Consider the following 15,980-nt stretch of genomic DNA (forward strand, 5'->3'; position numbering starts at 1 on the left):
ACATTAAAAAACCCCCCTTTCTGTCGACTTTATTCAAGGGCAGTTTGAAAACTTAGCTTAAAAACAGTAGGGAGCTCCCTAAGAAAACAGTGTAAAAACATTGTAAATGTTCATCCAAATGTAAAATTTAGATGAAACAATAAAATAAAAACCAGAAGTATTAACTTGTTGTTTTGACTATCACCAAAGATTAACCTCAAGGAGTAATGATTCAGCAGAAAATGCACAGCACTAAGTATAGAAAACCAAAGTCTGCTTCCCAAACCGGGAATGCACACCAGACTAATTTTCTGTAATGCTCAGTGTAACTGAGGAGGAAAAAGTAACAAAAGGCAAAAAAAAAATTAACACCCCTTCCCTCCCAAAAACCAAGAAAATCTTCCATAGAAACGATAGAAAACGATAAAGAATGTAACCTAGGAGCAGGAAACAAACAAGAACCTGCAACCAGACACAAAGAGGCGTTACCTAAAGGTTTAGAGTTTCACAGCTAGAACTGCCTGGGTGTCAGCCTTTCTCCATTAGTGTTGAATGTGACCTAACAAATATTAAAGTGCTTTAAACAGGGACTGAACATCATTGGTCTTATTACTTCTCTAGACAAGCATGATCACAGATGCAGGGAAGGATTACAGAAAGACAGTTAAACTAATTAAACCAGTAATACCTTAAAAGGCAACAGTAAAGCATTCTGCACCCTCTCTTTAGATAAAGCCCTTTTAATTGTTTGAAACAGTATTTTTATCTTCTTCTACCTTTCCTATTTCACTTCATAAATGTTAATTTTGATGGTTACTTTGCCTTAGGATTTTCCCAGTGGACACTGAAAGGAAAAACAGAGCAAGAAGCTGAACCTTGTGACTGCCTTTAAAGCCAGTTTCTTACCTTTCAATCACATGCACATATCACAAACCATTTCAGAACTCCACTCACCCACACGTCAAACTTCCCCAACTCCCCCTTCATGCACCAAGGACAGGCAACTCTAAAGTACAACACCACAATTCTGTGTTGGTTGTTTTTTAAAAAACCCCCTCAGCAACATGAGCTGCGTTCTTGCAGGCTGGCTGTTGAGCTGGATGTGTGTAAGCCAAGCAGACTCACCTTGCATGGTAGCTGGAGTGCCAGGAGGCGCAGGCATGGGCCGAGGCGAGGTGTGACGTGGCTGCCTCTGGCTGACTCTCGGTAAATTTGGTTGCGTGCCAGGAGTGCGGCCTGCAGGCCAGGTCATTCCTTCTGAAAGCAACAGAGGCACAGGTGCTGCTTTAATGCAAACACTTCAACAAGGTGACATACAGCAAAAAATCTACCAGGGCAGCAGTAAAGCGTTTCACAGATAGGACTGAGGTATAATGACTTTCAGTGACAGTAAAACTTTCTATGTGCATGCATGCCAGTTTTGAAAAGACATCACCATTTCTTTAAGATGCTTGAGATGCAGTGAAGTACCAATTTTTTTTTTTTTAATGCGTGGTGAGGTGGGTGTTTTTTACAAGGAACAGAGATTGATAAATTTTAAAGTGCCTGACGTGTATCCAGAGATTTAATAGTTAAAGCTAATATTACACTTTGAACTCTTTTACAACTTGCCAACAGTAAGGCTTTGGTAAGATTTTACTGTAGGTAGGTGCATATAGGAGGAGCTTATAGGAAGAAACGAGTTAATGACAGGAAGGATTAAAGCCATGTACATTGTTTCATACAAGTTAGTGATACAAGCAATCATATTAACTCCAGGCAAATTCTGCTTCAGCTCTTGAAATGTTTGGCATCCCTGATATGCAGGGAGGTTTTGTTTGTTTTGGTGTTTTCTGGGATTGTTTTTTAAAGAATACATTTCAGTATTAATTCAGTGAATCATGTAAGTCCCCAAATATCTACTTGGATATCATCTCCAAATGTTCCTGCTCACCTAACAGAAGAGATCCTGTCTAAGAAGTACCAACAATAGGTTGTTGCTAGAGTTATGCACCTTAAAAACTGTTTTGAAAAACTGCTTCATACTCCTCTACCTCCTTCCTTCTGCTCAGGAATTAGTAACTACAGCTTGCATTGCCTTCCAAGGACTTTCTGTTTTGTTACAGCTCTCAGCACTCATGGAGTAAGTGCATTCTTTTTTCCCTAAGGTTAAATAAGCCTTCTGGGTGGAATCCAGCCACTTCTGTTTCAGTGAGCAGATGCCAATTACAGGCCATTTGTCTGGACCCTCTCACTTGGGAATGAAGCGGGACCTTCTTAGAAAGTAATTAATAGCCCTTCTTCTTGGCTCGTCCTGGAGGAAGTGTAATTTAAAATTTAGATGCAATATGAGCTTTGACAAATCCCATCTTTTGAAGCCCGAGTATGAAATAAAGGCTGGCTTATAGGACCTGTAGTTGTTACAATTTTTTTAATGCACTTCTGTACTTAAGAAATCTGTTACTCCAAGGTTAAGTAATTTGCTACACTGAAGAAGTGTTCCGTATTTTCAATTTGAACTGTAAAAAGGTACTTCTACATTTTTTTACACATTCCCCCTTTTTACACATTTGTCTGTTATCATACCACCACTGCATTTAGAGACAAAAACTAAAGCAAATATCTTCAAAACAGGTCAGCTCTGAGTACATGGCTTTTCACAGTACATTCAGCAAGGTCTGAAGAAATCAGTGATCAATTGCCTTTCCAAAATCTGCATGCAGGATTACAAAAGGAGAATAACAATTCTACAGGGAAACTGTAATTTCACTACAAAGTGTAGCATCATTATTGTCACTAAAAAAAGAAGTAATTGTTTCCATAAACAAAAGCCTATTCTTCTCAGTGTGACAAAAGAGAAAACGATTAAGCAGAGCATCTCTAGCTGCTCCTTCTTGGTAGGGACAGTGGAGGAACCCCAGTACTCTCTGTGCAAACAAGTGCAGAAGATTCTGCTCAGCCATATGATGACAGGCTCCAGACAATCCTTGCTTGCTCCAAGCTTGTGTGCAGGTATGGAAAAAGTTACAATTCCACTGTTCAGCTGCACAGAACATCACATGAACTTTTCCCCCCACTGCTCATCTTTAACAGTACTGACAATTCAGCATACCACAAATACCTGGTAAGGCAAATTCAGCAGATCTCCTAGGCATCAATTCAGCTGAAAAGGTTTATCTTTTATGAGACAATTACTTTTCTATGATGTACTGCTAAGGAAGCACAAGACTAGGAAACTAGCACAACACAAGCAGCATTTGGAGCACAAGGAAAAGAAGGCTGGGAAGATTGGGAAGAGGGTTTCTGTGACAGTTTGGGCTTGACAAATGGCAGGAGGAATCCAAGCACTGGGAAGAAACAGAAGGGATGCACATGTAAGTCAGTACTGTACCTCATGGAACTTGTCAAGATCTTGATAAGATAGTTCCTTGCTACATGAATGTCATTTTCAGAAGGCATTTTCTGTGCTACAATGTCCACCACCATTTTCATCTTCCTGAGCAGCCAAGCAAGGGGAGGAACAGACTGGACTGAGTTGTGGCATAAGGCAAGTGGACAAAAATTTACAAGTTCTGTTGAATTTTCTGTTTTTGTGGCCACACAGGATTTTTGAGAGGGTCTTTTTTTTTTTTTTTTTTTTTGACATAATGGTCTGAACAGCCTAAAAATACTGGTGGGATACCCAGAATGGGGAATCTCATAGACAAACACCTGCTTTTGTTGGGAAGTTCCCACACATGACTAAAAATTAATTCACCATACACAGTCAACAGTACTTTCTGATAGTAATTCTAATTAAATGGTAAGAATCTATCCTGCACTTCAAGGAACGATTTTTTCTAAAATGGGGACTGCAATATAAAAATTGATTCCAAAATTCAGCAAATGGATAGAAGAACTAGAAAGAAAAGATTCAGAGATTGAAAACAGGAATATTTTGCAGACAACTGAAGAAGCTGGAAGCTGAGCATTTACATTCTAATGTAAAACCTCTCTGTTACTTCTGAGTGACAGAATGAGATCATCTGAACCTAAAACTCAGAAAACCTCCAGCATTAATGGAAGCATTATTAAAAGCATTTCACTGAAAGTATCTTTCTACCAGTGCTTTTACAGAAGCTGCTGGAAGGAAAATGTTGATAGGCACAGAAGATAGGTTACAAAGGAAAAAAGATAAAAAAGCCAGCAGATACAACAACAGAAGCGTGTATTTCCCCAGCACCACCTTCTCCAACAGATACTGTATCATTCTTATCTACTGAACAGCACCTCTGTTGTAACCCTGCTATACAGGCTTGTGCATCTAGAGTAACCAAAGCAAAAATGTGACAGGCAGTTCCAGGGGCCTGCATGCAGATGAAAACCAATTGCTAGAATTTATTTCATAGACCCATAAAATAGTTTGGGTTGGAAGATCAGTTAAAGTCAGTTAAAGATCTCTCAGTTAAAACACCCCTGCCATGGACAGGAACACCTCCCACTAGAGCAGGCTGCTCACAGCCTCATCCAGGCTGACTGAACACTCCCAAGGATGGGGTATCCACAACGTCCCTGGCAACCTGTTCCAGTGCCCCCCCACCCTCACCCTAAAGAGTTTCTTCCTAATATCTGATTAGTCTGGTAATGTTTCATTGCAGCCCCCTGCTGAAGGAGCCAAGGCCCAGCTGCTGGCACACACCTCGGGCTGAGGCTGCCCAGCTCTCCCTGCAAGCAGCGGCACCGCACGGGACAGAGGCAGGCGGGGCCGCTATCCCGAAGCCCACAGGCCGTGTCTCCCTTTCCCGAGGTCCCTTCCCTTTCCCGAGGTCTCATCCCTTCCCTCCCGGCCTCCTCTCCCTGCCCGCCCCCTGCCGGCTGCCGTGCGCTGGGCCCCGGGAGGCCGCGGCTCCGGCGCCGCCGTCACTGCCGATCCTCCGCCTCCTGCCGGGATCGTTCCTCATCCCTACGGAGCCCTCCTGAGGCCGGCACAGCCGCACACGCTGCCGTGACCACACGGCGGTGGCTTTTCTCCTAGCGGCTGCAGCCCTGGGACTGCACAATTACGCTCCACAGCCGCAGTAATCACTGACAGCCAGGGCTCCCCACAGCACATCTAACCAGGAGTGAGCATTAGAGGCCAGTCCTTGCAAATGCGGTGTCACCCACTGTTCATCTGTATCTGTTGTGACAAGAAATTAATCATGGAATCGATCAAAGAATGGTTTGAGTTGGAAGAGCCTTTAAGATCATCTCATTCCAACCCTTCTGATGAAGGCAAGGACACCTTCCACTAGAGCAGACCATTTGCTCAGAGCCCCATCCAGCCTGGCTTGAATGTTTTTAAGGTATGGTCCACTCACAGCTTCTCCAGACAACCCATTCCAGTGCCCCACCACCCTCAGAGCAAAGAAGTTTTTCCTAACATCTAATCTAGACCTACTCTCTTTCAATTTGAAGCCATTCCCCCTTGTCTTGTCACTATATGCCCTTGAAAATAGTCTCTCTCCAATTTCTCATAGGCTCCCTTTGGGTTCTGGAAGACTGCTACTATGTCACCCCAAAGCTTTCTCTTCTCCAGGCTGAACATTCCCAGTTTTCTTAGCATTTTCACACAGTAAAGGTGTTCCAATCCTCTAATCAACTTGATGGCTTCCTTTGGACTCACTCCAACAGGTCGATCGTCCTTCTTGTGCTGGGGATGCCAGAGCTGGATGCAATACTCAAGGTGGGGTCTTCGCCCTAATAAAACCTGGGTTTAGATAACAAATCCCAATTTTTCAAAAGTCAAAGGATGGACAAGTCAGTGGCTTCAGTCAGAACTGAGCTGGATTTACAAAGACAGGAAAAAAATCCCAAAGCAGAAGCATCTGATCTTTTTAACTCTTACTGTTACACACTGTCAGCCCTAAATCTTTGCGTGAAAACTGTTGTAGCAATCATTTATATTAAAGATTCTCTAAAAATAGATATATTCCTTTTTCAGTCACTTATGTTTCTATAGAAAGCTGTAGACCATGTTTCAGGGTACAAACACAAGAATTTGGGAACCAGTCAGTGTAGTGATGCTGAACAGCAGCTATCAAAATAAAACTCTTCTCCCTCCATTCACCACAGTGCTATTCAAAGCTTTTCAGCGGTGCAACAAAGCCTTTCTGTGTTGTTAAAAACTTTGTTTTTAAAATGACCCAAGTTCACTTTTCCAAAGTTGCAGCAGGAGGTCCAAACTACTGGCAGTCATTTTAAACCTTGTCTAGAACCAGAAATGTTGCCTAATCCCAGAGTAACTGGCTACAAGACATGCCAAAGATGCAAGGCTAAGGAAATGCAGAAAGGCTGCAGCCCTGAGATAAAATGGAAACCTGCACAGGCTTAAAGGTCAAGTGCAATCACTGGCACCCTCAAACAAGCAGCACACCCGAGCACTGCACTGTGAGGTACAGCTCACAAGGTGCCCTTAGATTGTGTCAAAGCCAAATAAACCAAACCACACTGCTCTTGTTTGTTCTGCAGAAACAGAACCAGTTACAAACATGCTGCCTGCCCCATGCCAGCCACACAAATTGCCTAGGAAAGGTTCAGGTTTTGCAGTGTCCTCAGCAAGCTGCTCACACACATTGGTTTTTTTTTTTTTTTTTTTTTACTCCATGTACAGAAAATGTCAAGAATTTGTAGTGACAGCACAGGGGCTCTTGTTTGTCTGCTTATAAATCCCAAACCACTTCAAAGTTCTCAGTTTTCTCACATCCCCTCCCTTACAATAACAGTAGGCTAGACATACCAATACCTCATTAACAAATTTTTTTTAGTAAATCTGTGTATGCTGGGGGAACAAAAGTCTTCCCAATCCATGAGGGGTTTTTGTAGTTCACCAATCTTTTGTTTAGTAAATTAAAACACACCAGAAGACCAACATATAATGTAATTAACTGGTTATGCAAAAAGCCACTGCAAAGGAACTGCTAAATCATTTATTCAATGTATTAAAAACATATTTGGATTTTGCTAGTCTTCTGAATCCTTGGCAGGAAAAAAAAGGAGGCCGAATACCACCATGAGTCTGCAGTTACCCACAGAGGCCTCAAATAAAAAGAAATTGACAATGTAACTGTTTTTCATTCCAGAAGCTGTTATATGTATTTGTCACTGCAGATTTGAAGAATTCATTCAACTGCCTAACATGGGAGCTCATGATTCAAACTAGATGATTTTTCTAAAATTAAGAAATATTTTTTTAAATGAGCACTTAATTTGATCTTTCTTCTTACCCTCTCTTGAAAACAGACAAACAACATTCCTTTCTACAGAATACTAAAGGAGTCATCATCCTATACAAAGATATTTGCTATTATCTATCTCAGACAGCTATATTCATAGAATTCAAATTACTTCATGCTACGTTAGTCACTACTGGCAGATCTATCTGCCAGGGAAATATGGAAATGAAGTATCTAGAATCTGGCAAAAAGCTATCACCCAGCAGCAAAACTCTGTAAGGAATGTGAATGGTTTCTTGTGCCATTCTCAGTAAATAAATACATGCAAGAGTTATTCTAATTTAGGCTAAACCAGTTGTTATCAATTCCATAAAAAAGCTCTTGATTAAGTCCAATACAATTCCCCTTGCCATTTTCAGTGTTGTCCTGTCTCCTGAGATAAAGGTACATCTATATCTTTGGATCTAACAGCAAACCAAGCGAGGACAAAGCATCCAAAACTTGAGGTGGAACACTTTTTCTGAACAGTCTCCTACTTTAGTTTTTCTTCATTTATTTAAAAATAAAGGAAGGAGGGTGGTATGTATGTCAGAAAGAATATGAGAAGGAAGAAAAATACAGAGAGCCCTCCTGAAAATTTCCATGCTGAAATTGTGTATTAAAGGATTTCCCAAATTAAAAAAATCTTCCAGAATGTATTTTGAAGTAAACCTTCACTGTCACTCATATCCAATAGAGATTACATGTATATATACACACATATCTATCTCTCTATATAGATTCATGCATAGATTTATGCATGTATGCAAAGCAACTTTTTAGGCTTTTCTAGTTCCAAAATATCCACAATTTCTCTGACCAGGCTGATGGTTTTGCACTCCAGCCACTGCTTTTTTGGTCTTTTCCCACTGCCAAAACCTGTCCCACTACCCACTTATGAACTCACCTCTATGCTGCTTTCTAGAGCCTCACAGCCTCAGCCACTTCCTTCCCTTTCTCTTAAGCCTGTCCTACTGCCCTTCCCTCTGATTCAGTCTAAGATGCCCCAAGTTCCTACTGTCCTGGGGCTAGACAGCAGCAACTCAATGCTTTTTCTAAAGTACACTCTGTGCCAGCATACAGACTGCCCATCCAGAAGAGCCTTAAACATCCTTTTAAGTAAGGACAGAAGATACAGTAACTGCATTAGCCCCTCCAAAAAGCCAAAAAACAGGGCTTTCCCAGCCGAAGCAGAAACATCAGGACTTGAAATTTTAACTGTAGAGGTATCACATTCTCACTTTATATTATAGAGATTAAACTTAAGATGTGTAAAATGTCTTTTCATGGTGAGCAAAAAATCCAAAAAACTCTTGCTAAGTATCATCATGGCAAATACTTTAGGGCCATGTCTTTTACCTCTGCAGATCTGTAGTGAGCTTTATAAAAACAACAAGACCCTTCCTTTCTTTCAGGGTCACTCCCTGAATACAAAAAACATGTGAATGGAACTCTGTTTCAGATGAAGCCAAAACCTGTCTGGATTTACATCTGGCTTGTTAACAAAAGGAATGGTTAAATCAGATGCACTGCAGGAACATTTAATGAAATATTTAATTAAGTAAATCTTTAGAACAATACTGCTGATCCCTATTAGAAACAATATAGTTATTTTCATCCAAAAAACCCTATTAGAGTAAGAAGCAGAACCAACTCAACAGGCCCACATAAAGTCTTATTGCTCATCTATTTACAAGCTTTCACTTGTTAAATACTCTAATACTGCTTCTCACAACACTTGGAATTCCCAAGTAAGCTTCCAAATAAATACTGGTCACATCACACAGCATCCAGGACCCATTTACTCTGGCTTAGCCATAACTAAGACAAAAAATGAGTACAATACTGTAAAAAGTTACATTAGTTTCCACATTAATAAAGAACCGAATAAGCTTTTCATGTAGAAATTTTCCCTTGAGGCATCTTGGTCTCAGAAGGACAACAGAGATTTGAAAGAAAAAATGTGCTCCACCAAAAAAAAAAAAAAAAAAAAAAATTTAAAAAACCCCAAACCAAACCAACAAAAAATTCCAAAACAAAACAAAACCAACAAACCAACAAAAACACAAATGAAAAAAATCCCACCAAACCAAAACCAAACAAACCAAACTCCCCCAAAAACTCCTCTTCTGAAAATCTCCTTCTGGATTACATATACTAATGCATGTAAAAATTTTTACTTCTTCCACTGAATTGAGGTAGCTATGCAGCTGTAAATCACTCTTTGATACACAGCATGGTTTATAAAAAAGATTTTTATTGTCATAAAAAACTATTTTCAGATTAAAACAGACATTAGAGTTTTGGCACATTACAGAGCTCGTAATTTGGGCAGGAAATCTCAGCTGCCTTAACATGTTGGAAGCCCAAGGCCTAAGGTGGTTACAGTTGCACAATCATCCAAGTAACCTCTCCCTCCTTACCTCCCAGGGCAGCTCAAGTTTCAGGTGAAATTAATTGTTAGTTCCAAATTAAATCCCGTTCTTAACCTCCAACTGATGACTGCAGCCACAACAGCGTTGTAACAAACAGCAGCACAATCTGAAACACTTACACATCCATCTCCACTGGCAAAAGGCAGATATTTTCACTGGCAACTTCTTGGAGCATGAGCTACTCTCTTCCTATGCCTGTACTAACTCAGGCCAAATATTTCCAACATTTTGTGTAGACTCTTAATGGAAGTAGAAGGAATCTGCACGGGCAGGTACAATGCTGTCTCTGAGAGCCTCTACCACCCTGTGGGTAGGAGCCTGGCCCTAACAATGCAATCCATGCCCTCCATCCCTAGGGGGGAGATGGGGACTGCAGTAAAGGCAAGTGCAAGAAGCTGGATCCTCTGCTGAGGCTGGTTCTATGTCCTGCTTCATCTTCTGACATTTCATTCTGTGAGAAACAGAGCTGTTTCCCTTGATTTGGATACACTGGGAACAAGTACAAACCCCCATTTGGAGCAGATATATGGCAGCCCTGAAAGACAATCACCTGGAGCTAGAACATTAATAATGACCAGACAACTCTCATTTCTGGGATTCTTGGAACAGAGCTGATTTTGGTTGGAGAACTAGGTTTTTAGGCTTATTTTACAGAAACTGAATGTGCCAAGATATGCACCCAATTTAACATCATTAGACTTGAATGCTGGGTTCAGTCACTTCACAGCAAAATAAAAGCTATTTTCCAAGCAAAATTGAAAACAGAAGCCCTTCACAGCAATAACAACACAAATCTTCAATAGATCATTTTTCTTCCAGCCCAGCTCACACCATCCCTTCAGATCCCAATCTTTAGCCACCCTAATTATCACTAAGTGTAGGTTTTAAAGAGAGTAAATCTGGCAAAAGTAGAATAATAAATGTCCACAGGTTGAAACGTGCTTTGATACACAGAAATCAAATCAGAAATTATCTAAATTTTCCAAGCCCAGATCAGTTACAATTGATGACAAAATACAGGAAAAAATTCTCTAGTTAATATTCATAAATAGTTATTTCTGCTGCCAAAGCTTGTTTGTTAAAAAGCTGCAGAAATTATCAGCATCCCTCCAAAATGATCAAGTAGTTTAATAACTGAGCTCATCCATGCACTCTTCCTGCATAAACCAAGGTATCTACAGACAATCTCACAACAGACCACACAGATACTATGACTACATTCACATGCAAATTGTACCTACATCACTATTACTAAACTTGGAGCAGTGAATACACCTCTGGGTTCTCAGCTGTTTGCACTATATGTGCTGCATTTAGTCACCTTCAGATGGGAAACAAAGCTGGCTTTTAACACTCCTAGGGTGGTGCAGAGCTGTGCACAAGGATGTCTAAACAACCTCAAAGAATAGAAAAGGTATCTTCATGTAGAAAAAAAATCACTGAGACATACTGACTACCACATATGACCTCCAAGTGACTAATGGATGTCTAATATTTTATAGCTTTACTCAAAGTTCAGTGAAGCCACAGAAATGTGTGATGGTTTTTATGTGCCAGTGCTCTGCTATGTATTACTATGTTATTATAAATCAGCAGTAACCTGCAGACATTGATCCTAACTCTTCTGGGATCCTTCCCCACAAATACAGTGGGGAGATCATCCTACCTGAGCAGCCCTCTTGTGTGAGAGGGTCCATTAGCCTCACCAGATTAAGGATTTCTCTAATGGAGATGACTGGCCCGTCTGGTCCCCACTAAGAAGATAGAGACAGAAACTCATCCTGAGCCACGCTGCTCTAGCACTCCCCCTTCACAGCATGTATGTGCTTGAGAAGCTGGAAGCAGTGACTGCCTGGCAGTGACAAAAAAAAAAATATCCTAAATTAATCATTTAACTCCCTCCCCCTTCCCCAAACTGTGTAAGACAAGTGTATGTCAATGATTAGGCTGTTTCCCCCCCCACTTTTGCTCAGTACTTCATACTCCTCTCCTTTACAAACAGAAATCCCACAACCCTTTCTTTAGATTTATTATGAAGAACAAACCATTCTGGTCTCACATTTATCAAAATACTCATTTCCTCTTGCACTGTTCCGTAAAAATCCCCTTCCACTCTCGCGTAAGCTCCATACATGTTGGCAAACAGCTCACAGTTTCACTGGGAAACTTTGTCCACCAAATTTTCTTTCCACACCACTAAAAGCTTGAGGCCTAAAAACTCTCAGGCCTGGACACTTTGAGTTCCACTAAGAGTGACACTGCCACTGCATTTGTCTCCATCCCATACTGGGATGGAGAGACCACCCAACAAAACTGGTTGCAGACCTTTTAGAAAGTAGCAACGCAAAGCACCCCAGTGCCTGGCCCAGCTGGGAGAGGAGTGGTTTTGCTCAGCAAGACAAAGCACACTGAAAGCCACGTCTGCCTCAGAAATGGGAGGCAAATTTGAAAGAAAAACAAAATACTCTTTTCAAAGTCACCTCCCTTCTTCCACACCTGAGACTCCACTTCAACAATCCTATAATGAAAATTTAATCGGATGCATTTGAGACAATAATGCATAGCTTTTTTATCCCCCTCATCCAACAAGATACAAAAGACAGAAAAAAGCCAACAGAAAGGCACCCTGAGCACTGGCTTATCCCAACATCGGAAAGAAGGGGTGAGGAGCTGCCGAGTGTCCCTCGTCCTGTCCAGGCTGGCAGAGCCGTCCGTACCTACCCGGGCTCCGTGCGGGGCGGTGCCTTCTCCCTGCGGCTCCAGGCAGAGCTCCCGGCGGCCGAGCGGGACCGGCCCGAGGGCCCGAGCCGGCACCGGGGCTGCTCCTGGCACCCTCCCGGGCTCTGTCCCCGGCAGATACGAGCGATGCCGGCCGAGCAGAGCATGGGGCTCCTCAGCCCTCGCCACCGGCTGTCCTGAGCTAATCTGCGGCCGCCAGCTTAGGGATATAATTAGACTGACAAAGGAGCCTTGTGAGCGCTCCCCGCTGAGAGCCGGAGCGCTTCAGATTAGCCAGACCCGCGACTCCGCCGCCGAACGCGGGGAAAAGCTGAGCAAAGCCCCAAAAATGAAACCAGAGGACTGTTCCTGACGGAGAAGGAAGGAAGGGGATTTTTAGTTTTCGTTTGAAGTGGCGTTTGAGATGGCGCATGTAAAATGCGCTGGCATTATGCTGCTGAAACTGTTCGTTTGATCTGTTCTATCCTTTTCCAATATTCTAAGCAAATGCACGGCCAGATAAATAGATGGGTCTGGGACGCTGCATTGTAAAGAAGTTAATGTCACCTATGAGATGACAAAGCTAAAAGAAAATCTCTTAAGAGCTGATGGATCATCAGTGGTAGTGGAGAGTTACAGATGTTTTTCCTACACATGAAAAACAACCAGTCTTCTCAGGGAGCAGCACTTTGCCTAAAAGAGAGGCATCCTGTTACATCCCTAGAAATAAACCACCTCAGTATGCAGGCACTGGAAATCATCACCTACAGGTACATCCATCCCCCAGGGAGAATGATGTTACAAATTCTATGGAGTTCTTTCAAAGGACAATTTATTTTAAAAGTCTTCTGAAAAAAATAAGCTTTACTCCACAGTCACACAATTAAGCCCCTTCTGCTAGCCAGATTTGCACATGTAAGCTTGCTTGATGGTTGTTGACCATCATTATACCTGAGGATATAAAGGATACAGTAACAGGCTGCACAGACTTTCATTGGGGGAAGATGAAAAATATTAATTATACTGTACCATTAAGGATTGGCATAGCAGAAAAAAGGATAAACTTTCTTCTTACACACTGGACTATGTGCCTCAATCATGTTTTTCTTAAGTTCACTGACCCATCACACTAAACAGCAGCTATACATTTTTTTGGTTCTGTTCTATAACAGAGTGGACTGATTGCACCACAGCATCCTTACAAACTGACTGACCCCCATCCTGTATGTGTAAAATGACCAGCTTCTCACAGGTCAAAGCAGGATGCATTTACAGTTGTAAATGAAAAGCTGGAAGTTCTGGGGATTTACAGAAATACTCAAACTTCTGGAAGGAGGTTGGCTAAAGGGCAAAAAGTGGTCTCATGTTATGCAAGCATACATATTTGGATTTTAATAAGAAATACAGTTAAGACAGCATATGACAGTTAGAAATTACAAAGAAGTCCAACAGCTCAACTGTGTAAACCTTCTGGAAAGTTAGATGACCTCTGGCTAAAACCTTCTCAGCCAAATTGATATATTCTATTAAAAAACAACTGCTCTTCATATAAAGGTGAGAGTACAGATTACTCACAGATGTTAAACCAAAGGTAATGAGGTTTTCTTCGAAGTAGCCTTTAATAAAGGTAAGCTAAACCTAGCATGATGCCTTGTTTATTAACATTAACACACATGCCTGTGTGTGCATGTGCATACTCAGTCCACAGAAAGGCAGACTGTGACTTAATGGCTGGCTTTTCTAACAATGTTTCAGAAAGAGTCTAACAACCATGGAGTTATTGCTGTGCTAATGAGGATGCAGACCTGACAAATATTATTCTTGGTGACTTATTTGAAAAGACAGAGAAGTAAAATTCAAGTGGGAAAAAAGAACTTTTTTTTCCTGGATTTCCAGAAGCAAGTCATCCTCTTTCTACATAGCAGAAGAATAAATTGCATAGGGTAGATACTATTGAATCTGTTGTCTAAAAAAAACAATGAGAATTACATTGAGTGGTAAGAGACAAGGAAAACCTACTATTTCCTCAATTTAAAGAAAAAGAAAACCTGAACCTCAAAATACAGTTGACTAATAGGATTTTTAATTTGCTTTAGAAAGCCTCTTTTCAGTCTTAATCTGCAATCAGATACTGCTGAGCTGTCCTGCTAGACTGCAGCCAAAACAGCAAACAAGCTCATCTTACCTTCACTTGAAAAACTGCTGAGCACAGCAGTACATTTGCTGGAAAACAGCTATAAACAGTCACATAATTGCTATGAAAGCTTTCCCAGAAGACTAGTTTTAAATTTTAAAAATATCCCTGAAAGAACTAGGATTAGTTTGGATCACAGTGCTTATGTGACATACAGGATCCAAAGATGAGTGAAGATGGGTGATCAGACAAATGCCACACACAAGAGTTCAGCCTACAAAAGAGAAACTTTTTAGTCAGGGGCCAAGATCCCTCTCATTCAAAGTCTTATCTCAAGTGTAAACCTGCCTCTCTAAGAGAGTACAACTAAGTAAACAACCTGGAATCATTAGTTCAGTGCTGTTGGGTTACAGCATACAAGAAAAAAGGAGCCTACACCCAACATCACACCCTGGGTATTAATAATACAGACATGCTTATAAAGTTATGACACTGGATGCACAATCCCAATAGTATCAAGTCTATGCAGTAGCAAACAACTGCTCAATAGTAACTGTTCTTGAAAGAGCAAACTGTATGTCCCTAGTTCAAAGGAAACCCCTGCCCACCACAATCTGAGCTCCTAGGCTTTGCCTCTTTGCTGAAAATTAAAACAGCAGCTAAAATTTTGTATTAAAAACCAGAATAGGTCAAGGGTTAACCCCCCATCTTCTCCCTTCCCATCCCCAGAATGAGAAAACACAGATTCAGGGTGAAAAGTTTTCAAGTTTTCACCAGGAACACACATATCAGTTTCACTTGAGAAGTCTCCCAAATCAATTTTCATTCCTTTTAATAGCCAAAGTTGTAGGAAATAACTTGCTCATCAGCAAGAGCAGCACCACAGGAAGAGCAGCATCTGCAATCGAGCCAGTTAATGAAGGTGCCCATCCCTGTCTCTCCTCCACCTGACTGGCTGCCAAGGCAGATTTCATTTCCCCCCAAGCCTCCCCCATTTGCCCACCATGCAAAGGCATATGGCTTTTCACCAAAAATATACCAAAAAAAGATGTTAAAAACATGAATGCTCAATATGACTGTCCCTTTGAGATCTTCTGGGAAACTCGCTTGGGACACTTTTGCCTAGACTGACCTTCCTGTATTATTAAAATATATATTACTACGTTTAATTTAGGAACTTGCAAAACCACCACAGTATGCTTATCCAACACAGACTGTTGTGTCCTAAGGCAAAAATTTCTAAATAATATACACATTTTTGAAATCCCTTAAGTCGTTTAAATGAAAGTAACAGCCACAAGAGAGCGCTACCAGCAAAGGATTCAGTCGCAGAGAGAAATCAGACTATAAGCTATTCAGTGTAATAAAAAAATAAAGACTGGGGGTTAGGCAGTCTTATTTGCACATCTAAAAAGTGACCTCAGACATTTAATTGCTATAGCTGTGATCTTCAGAAGTCAGAAAATATTCTGGATGTCTCTATTTTTGAAGGTGCAATTTGAG

The 15,980-nt window shown here is 41.2% G+C and overlaps 1 protein-coding gene across 4 annotated transcripts in view; it reads right to left on the reverse strand.

Annotated features, from left to right (window-relative positions):
- Positions 1-15,980, reverse strand: part of SHROOM2 (shroom family member 2) — a 116,538-nt gene that overhangs the window by 43,605 nt on the left and 56,953 nt on the right. For 3 of the 4 annotated variants that reach the window (XM_063147862.1, XM_063147856.1, XM_063147874.1), the window contains exon 3: positions 1,105-1,236. In XM_063147862.1, the coding sequence (XP_063003932.1) occupies positions 1,105-1,236 (132 nt within the window). The remainder of the gene's footprint in view (positions 1-1,104; positions 1,237-15,980) is intronic. The other variant, XM_063147867.1, reaches the window with a different exon arrangement.

The sequence above is a fragment of the Melospiza melodia genome, chromosome 2 (genome assembly GCF_035770615.1).
Source record: "Melospiza melodia melodia isolate bMelMel2 chromosome 2, bMelMel2.pri, whole genome shotgun sequence".
NCBI classification, from domain to species: Eukaryota; Metazoa; Chordata; class Aves; order Passeriformes; family Passerellidae; genus Melospiza; species Melospiza melodia.